Source organism: Fusarium tjaetaba, assembly GCF_013396195.1.
Source record: "Fusarium tjaetaba strain NRRL 66243 chromosome Unknown NRRL66243_c0000668, whole genome shotgun sequence".
NCBI classification, from domain to species: domain Eukaryota; kingdom Fungi; phylum Ascomycota; class Sordariomycetes; order Hypocreales; family Nectriaceae; genus Fusarium; species Fusarium tjaetaba.
Genome location: NW_023501864.1, coordinates 1 through 7,141, shown reverse-complemented (window position 1 = coordinate 7,141; position 7,141 = coordinate 1). Strand labels below are relative to the sequence as shown.

Genomic DNA, 7,141 nt, shown 5'->3' with positions numbered 1-7,141 from the left:
ACTTAATATATATATGTAATACTATTATTAAGCTAGGCAGAGGCTAAGACATCTTAGGAACCAGCCCAGCCTTAAATTTCAGACTCTTACCCCGCCTTCTCCCTTCTTTATTCATTCTTAATAGCAATACACTAGAAAAGGATGCAACGGAGGCGAAAAACAACAAAAGAGGAGCGTGTCTGCTCTATCTGCTCACAGCGATTTGCCAAAGCAGAACATCTCCATCGCCATGTCAGGTCGCATACAAAGGAGAAGCCGTTCACATGCCCTGTATGCGACAAGAGGTTCACCAGGCAGTAGGTCATTGCTCAGCACACGCACTTTGAAAATCTTGCCACTAATCACCACCTAGGGATACGCTTCTGCGACATTCCAGATCACACCAAACTCCCCAACATACGCTCACGGAGGAGACGTCACAGTCTCCAGGGACACAGGATGGCGATAGTATCATGATGGAAACAATTCACATATCTGATACACAACAGGAGCCAGTCCTTCCAGCACCTCAACATAACACTACAAACAGCATCACCGCCTCATCATTAGAAAGTGGAATTGATGAACCGATTACGACCGGAGATACCTCCATAGACAATATGTTCCTCAACGACGACTTAATGGCCCTCGCGGAGCAACAATACTCCTGGCTACCGCAATGGGACGCCGAAATCAATCTCAGGACAGACTGGTTAGCAGAACTTACCAGAGATCAGTCTAATCAGAATTGGCTGGCACCTCCCATGCTGGATTCAGTCACAGAAGCCAGGCCATACTCTCCAGGGCTTAGTCAACCAGCTTCCAGTCAGATACCTGCAGTTACTGAACCAACATCAACAAGCAAACCCGAAAATTGTACCAATAGTAAAAAGTCGGTGCAGAGGAGATGGCACACGAATACGGATCTTGTATCCTCTGGAGAGGATACTCCAGACGCCTCGAGTGATGTTGATCAAATTGATGAAGCGTGTCATCGAACACTCGCGGATAAGTTACGCCTGCCAATCCAAGATGGGCCCGTTCCGTCGATAGCATTTCTCGTGCGTCAACCCATTTACTACGGATATTCAGGCTGACCGTGACTTAGAATCTCGCCATACAAGCATACTTCTCAAACTTCCAGCCTATCTTCCCCATTATACACGCGCATTCATTTCGTCCTCATAGCGAGAGTGGCATCTTGATTCTCTCGATATGCTCAGTAGGAAGCTTTTATCTGGGATCATCAAGGGCTGTATCATACGGTATAAGCATGCACGAAAGACTTCATAAAGCCATGTTATCCTCGGTAATCTGAAAGCTTTGATGTCAACTTCCAATTCTAACATTGATGCAGTGGGATACATATCTGGCAAATCCACGGCGAAGCAATGCAAATATGTTCGGCATTCAAGCGGCCGTCATAGGGCAGATGTTCGGTTTACTCATGGGGGTATGTATTGTGTCAAAACTGGCTGGTGCGTATTATCTAACGATCATGGAACTCAGCGACCAAAATTTCTTGTTCAGGTCGACATGTTTCACGGTACTTGCATTGCAGTAAGTGGTAAAACATGCAAGTGAGTTTGACTAACACATTCAAGTGGACTCGATATCTCAAGCTATCGCAAGCGCAAGCGCAAGAGCCAGAGCTGAATCCTACTCAGCTTAAACACCTTGATGGGCAGGAGTTGGAGGCGGCGTGGAGAAGATGGGCAAAGGGAGAAGAGAGGAAACGGTAAGACTTTGTGTTTTCCCTACTGATAGCCCCAAGCTGAAATATCAAGCCTTATGCTCGCACTTCTGTTACAGGACGCTGAGATCGCTTCCTTGCTTCATCACGATCCATTGGTACGATACTCGGTTGATTCGATACCTGGGACAGCCTCTAAGGAAGCATTTTGCGCACCTGACGCCAAATCATGGAAGACTGTCATGATAAACGAAGCATCATCGTCTTCCATGCTTGAGAGACATACAAGCCAAGATGGTGCCACGCAGTCAAGCCTTCCTCTTGTTTCCAACGACTTTGAGCTGTTGGTCATGCTACGATGCATTGGCGCTCTCCCTTTACTCCAGCAAAACCTGTCAGCATTACAAAATGGTACAAGTCAGTGTCATGACGCTCTAATCTCGTGGTACAAGCGATACCGAGCTTGCATTGCCTTTAAAAAGCAGGAACCTGGTTTAATGATGCTTTGGCACTCTATGTTTATGCTCTCCCGTATGAATCTTGATATTCTGGAATGTTTCTGTGGACGTGAAGGTCCAGCAATTTCTGAGACGTATCGCGAAACAGTGAAAAGCTGGGCGAACTCTGATAATGGTATGCTCTGTGCTATTCATGCTCTGCTTGTCATCAAACATTTTGAGCGTTTACCTATTGGCTCAGAGCCTCCCATTAATTCTGGTCTTTGTCTGTACCGTTGTGGCATTGCCTGGTACTGCTATATTACATTGGCGGACAAGACAGCATTACGCGCCCGTCAAGACCCGAGGATTCCTGAACTACAGGTTGTCGGCAGTACTGGTGGGTTCTCTTTGCTTCAGAACGCTGCATTGAAGGATGTCAAGGTCGGGGCTAGTCTACTATTCAGGATCATCCATCTGTTACAGCGAGCCAGTCACTGGCAATTAAGCCGTAATCTGGCTTCAACACTACTTTCACTTGTAGAGGACGAGACGGAGGTTTTCTGAGTCCGCACCCCAAATCAGATGTACAGTATTTGTAATACTAGTTCATTATAGTCCCGCCACTATACAACCCCTCCCCGCAAGTTCCCCGTGGGACCTATAACAGACTTTGTGGGGAAAAAATGCAACCCCTCCCCACAAGTTCCCCACGGGGCATATAACAGAGTTTGTGGGGAGACAAGGCCTTCTTGACCAAGTCCAAACATGTGATCTATAGATCTCTCCTTGGTGAATAGTTTATAAACTCAGTGGACTGTCCCATATTCCCTTCCTCTGACATTACTTCTGTACCAGCTGGAAACACAATGACTTCTTACAAGACGCACGCAAGCGACGCCGTTAACTATATTACTTCTCATCCTACACAAGGCATACTCTGTCTTGTTTCCTTTGTCGTTCTAATAAACATCATCCAATGGATACGCCAAGTTTTCAGATCAGACCTATGGCGAATTCCTGGTCCACTGCCTGCACGGTTCACGAGTCTCTATAGACCTTTGAAGCTATATACAGGAAATGCCCACGAGGTCTACCACCAACTGCACCTAAAATATGGCCCAATTGTTCGAACTGGCCCAAACGTTGTATCCATCTCAGATCCCAGCGCTATTGCTCTGATCTACTCCATCGGAAGCAAGTTTCTCAAGGTACGCATCCGAACAGCCACACAGTCAATATATATGACCTAATCTTACTATAGTCGTCCTTCTATGATGTCTTCACTCCAATTTACAAGGACAGCCCTATGCCTAGCATGTTTTCCGTCAGAGAGCCTGCGCATCATCAAGCTCTTCGTCGCCCAGTTGCTCAAAAATTCTCCATGTCGTCTATTAAAGCCATGGAAGTCTTTGCCGATGAATGCTGTGATATTTTCATGTCGTCTATGAAAGAGTTACAGGGCACAGATGTCGACCTTGGTGAGTGGCTTCAGTGGTACGCCTTTGATGTCATCTCCGCCATCACTTTTCACCGTCGTTTCGGTTTTATGGAGCAGAGGAAAGATGTGGAACTCATGATCGGTGACATCAGTTCCGCTCTGGAAATTGGGATCATGATCGGTCAGGTCCCTTCTCTCTATCCGTGGACAACGGGGAATAACACCCTTGCCAAGTTTCTGGCGTGGCAACCGTTTGTCCATGTCCCAGATCCTTGTCGAACCGTAGTCAAGGTAATGCATAGGATCCGCTTCTTCTACGGCGCGCTAATGCATTTCCTAGTTTGCCGAACATTGCATAGCAGAATACGACAAGAATCCTCCAGAGCAAGATCGACCAGACCTTCTCGGCTGGCTGAGACAAGAAAATGCAAAAGGGGAGAAAATGTCGCATAGAGACTTGGTAAATCATCTGTCGAATAATCTGTAGGTTTTGCAAGCCGTCGTCCAAGTATTCATAGGCTGGGTAAACTAACAACTACTTAAAGATTCGCAGGCAGTGATACAACAGCCATATCGTTACGGGCGTGTATTTACTACTTGATCAAAAACCCCGCTTGTTTTGCCAAGGCTCAAGCCGAGGTAGACCAGGCAGACCAGGAGGGTAAATTGTCGGACCACGTTAGCTATGCTGAATGTCTCCAACTGCCTTACCTGTAAGTCCTGGGACATCAAAACTAAATTCTACCGGTTTACTAAGACTATGAAGCCAAGCAGTGATGAAGGAGGCCATGAGATGCTGTCCTGGTGTCTCATACCCCCTAGAACGTGTCGTTCCAGCTGGAGGGGCACAACTCTGCGGCGTCCATATACAAGAAGGTACTGTCGTTGGAATCAACCCAGTAGTGATCCATCGCGATCCATCTATATTTGGCCCAGATGCGCAAGAGTTCAATCCAGAACGCTGGCTAGGCTCTGACACAGAGAACATCAAGAATATGGACCGACATCTTATGACGGTGAGACTCTCTGTTGGACTCTATGAGGAGCAACTTTTGGCTAACGTCTCAGTTCGGCTACGGCTCACGTACATGCATTGGAAAGAACATCTCTATTATGGAAATGGGTAAGCTAATCCCAGCTATTTTGCGTAACTTTGATCTCGAATGGGCGAGCAAAGACCGCGAGTGGGTTATTAAGAACTATTGGTTTGCACGCCAGGAAGGTCTAATTTGTAGACTTACGTGGCGAAAGGGCTTATAATAGGCTTCTATAGTATAGAGACCTTAAGCATGTAGCTACAGTTAATACCTCTTATTTTTATATAAGTATAAATACTATCTAAGTATTATATAAGGATTGTAAATGTTATTTCACTTAATAAGAACTTAGCTGTCGCTAGGAAGAGTATAATTCCTGCTAGTTAGCCTTAGGGATTAGACCTTTAGGCCATATAGCAATATAACAAAATAATCTAGTATTGGACTATCTTAAACTTAAACTAGGCTTAGTTAAGTCGTTTTGTCCTGTATAATTAATTGTATGCGTACGTTTCTTGCCTCCCCTTATATACTTATATAGTAGATCTATTTACTAAGATATAAATACAGTATCCCGATTAAGATTAAATTTCTAATTAAAAAGGCTAAGAGTGAGAATTTAAGAGGCCTCGACATAAAGGCGGCACCTTGACGGATCAATGCCACATTTCCAGTTTATGATAGACTTAGATCCGTCTCCCACCACCAGCAGTCGTCTTCCAGAGTATACTTGTCTCTGGCTTTTCTAAACCGAATTGCTATAATCATAATTTTAACTATTATAAGGGGATAAAGTTAGGGGCTTCAAAGCCACACAGTCATAAAGAACACATATAAACACCTATAAGCAGAATATGCCTCCGACTTCACTGCTGCGTATGATGAAGGTTCAGACTGACTGAAAAGCTAGATATTAAAATAACCAGCAGTATAAAGAGCTGCCTGCAGCTCTTCCTTCCGCATAATCCAACGCACTATAAAGAAAGAAAACATAAGGAAAGGTTAAATGGGTTAGTGGCGTTAGTGGAAAAGCTAGTGGTTTAGTCACAGTCAATCATTAAACTTCAATCTAATAACCTTCTTTTATAAATGGTTTGAACACATAACATAATTTCAACATGCCTCAGAGCTCCTGGTCCTGTCTACTTAGGATGTTTGCGCCTGTTAACCTATGGAGATAATGGTTAGTCTAGTGGTAAATGTCTATATCTTGTTTTATCCTAACTAAGTTTCTGGGCCTTTTACTTAATGTTTACTAAACGATCTGTAAGTGTCAGGCTAGGCTTTCTTTTTAGAGCTGCTGCTTCTTGCCTCTTAAGATCTATTATAAATTAGATTGCTATTTTAGGGCTGACTTTTATAGTTTAGATAAAGCTAGCAGGCGTCTTATAGTATAAGATTACCTTGCCCTTATAATGCAGGCTACTAAATACTATAGGTTTACTAAGGCTTTCTATTAATCTAGTCTATATTAATAATATAAGGAGGTTATTAATTTCTTAAGTAGTGAAAATATCCTTTCTTTATGCTTATATTTAATATAATATAAAAAAGAGGGACTTAAACAGTAGCTAAATATTATAGTATCTTCTTAAGGATTTAGAAAAATCTTTAGTCTTTTTAACTTCTTATTCTAGCAGTATAGGAAATAGTAAAATATATAAATTCTAAACCCTCCTAGGTAAAATGCATTTTAAGGCATTAAGTAAGAGATATAAGTAAGCTTCTAGTAAAAGTTAACAATATCTATAAGTATAGGCTCCGTAGCCCCAGGTTCTAGTCTTAATTTAATGGGCTTGGCTATATAGTGGCTATAATTAATATCAGATTTATATAACTTAAATTACTAGCGGTAAAGCCTTATATTAACAAAGCATAAGACCCTATCTCTATATATATTTAATCTATCTTTCTCGGGATTAAAGAGGTATATTGCAGTATACTTATTATAGTAGTCAATGAGGTGCTTAAGGCTGTAGTATCTCTATTTAAGGTCCCAGTCCGGGGCGGCCTTGTTAACTAGAAGATTCTAATGCAATAGTAAGTAAACAAACAGTATATAAATGTTTTCTCAGTAGTGCTTCTCTTTAAGTCTTTATAGTTAGTACAGTATCTCGTCCCTGACGTAAAGAAGTGCTTGCGGTTGAGCCGAGTCTTTATCTATATATTGGCCATGCCGCATAGTATCCGTGGTTTACAGTCGCTGACGAGTTTCTTAAATAATATAGTAAGCAGGTTGTCTTTCAGGAGCTTAGTGCATATCGGATCTAGGGGATATAATTAGATATTTTAATTAAGAATAAAGAAAAAAAAAGAAAAAGAAAATAACCTAAGATATATACTTATACTTTAGGCACTGCAAGGCAAAGAAAAACAACTTAAACTCTATTATATATTAAAATATCTTTAGCTGCCTTATATTAAAAAGAGTTCAAGTAGTAAATAATAAATAATTATTAAGTAAAACTTAAAATAATTTAAAATAAGCTTAAAGGCTACTTAGTAAGTATATCTAGATCCTTAACTGTATTTTATAATTTATATTCTCTAAGGT

The 7,141-nt window shown here is 42.0% G+C and overlaps 2 protein-coding genes across 2 annotated transcripts; both read left to right on the top strand.

The window, feature by feature from the left end:
* Positions 1-141: 141 nt before the first annotated feature.
* FTJAE_14263 (early growth response) lies at positions 142-2,676 on the top strand (the record flags this gene model as incomplete). Its single annotated transcript, XM_037347475.1, has 7 exons — positions 142-296; positions 353-1,040; positions 1,088-1,201; positions 1,337-1,432; positions 1,489-1,539; positions 1,584-1,717; positions 1,767-2,676. The coding sequence occupies 7 exons, from the start codon at positions 142-144 to the stop codon at positions 2,674-2,676; spliced, it is 2,148 nt and encodes a 715-aa protein (XP_037198734.1).
* Positions 2,677-2,978: 302 nt separating this feature from the next.
* On the top strand, positions 2,979-4,810 carry FTJAE_14262 (cytochrome p450 oxidoreductase; the record flags this gene model as incomplete). The annotated part of the gene is made up of 6 exons (XM_037347474.1): positions 2,979-3,320; positions 3,374-3,841; positions 3,891-4,033; positions 4,096-4,263; positions 4,317-4,566; positions 4,619-4,810. 6 exons carry the CDS (start codon positions 2,979-2,981, stop codon positions 4,808-4,810), a joined length of 1,563 nt encoding a protein of 520 aa, XP_037198733.1.
* Between the last annotated feature and the right edge of the window lie 2,331 nt (positions 4,811-7,141).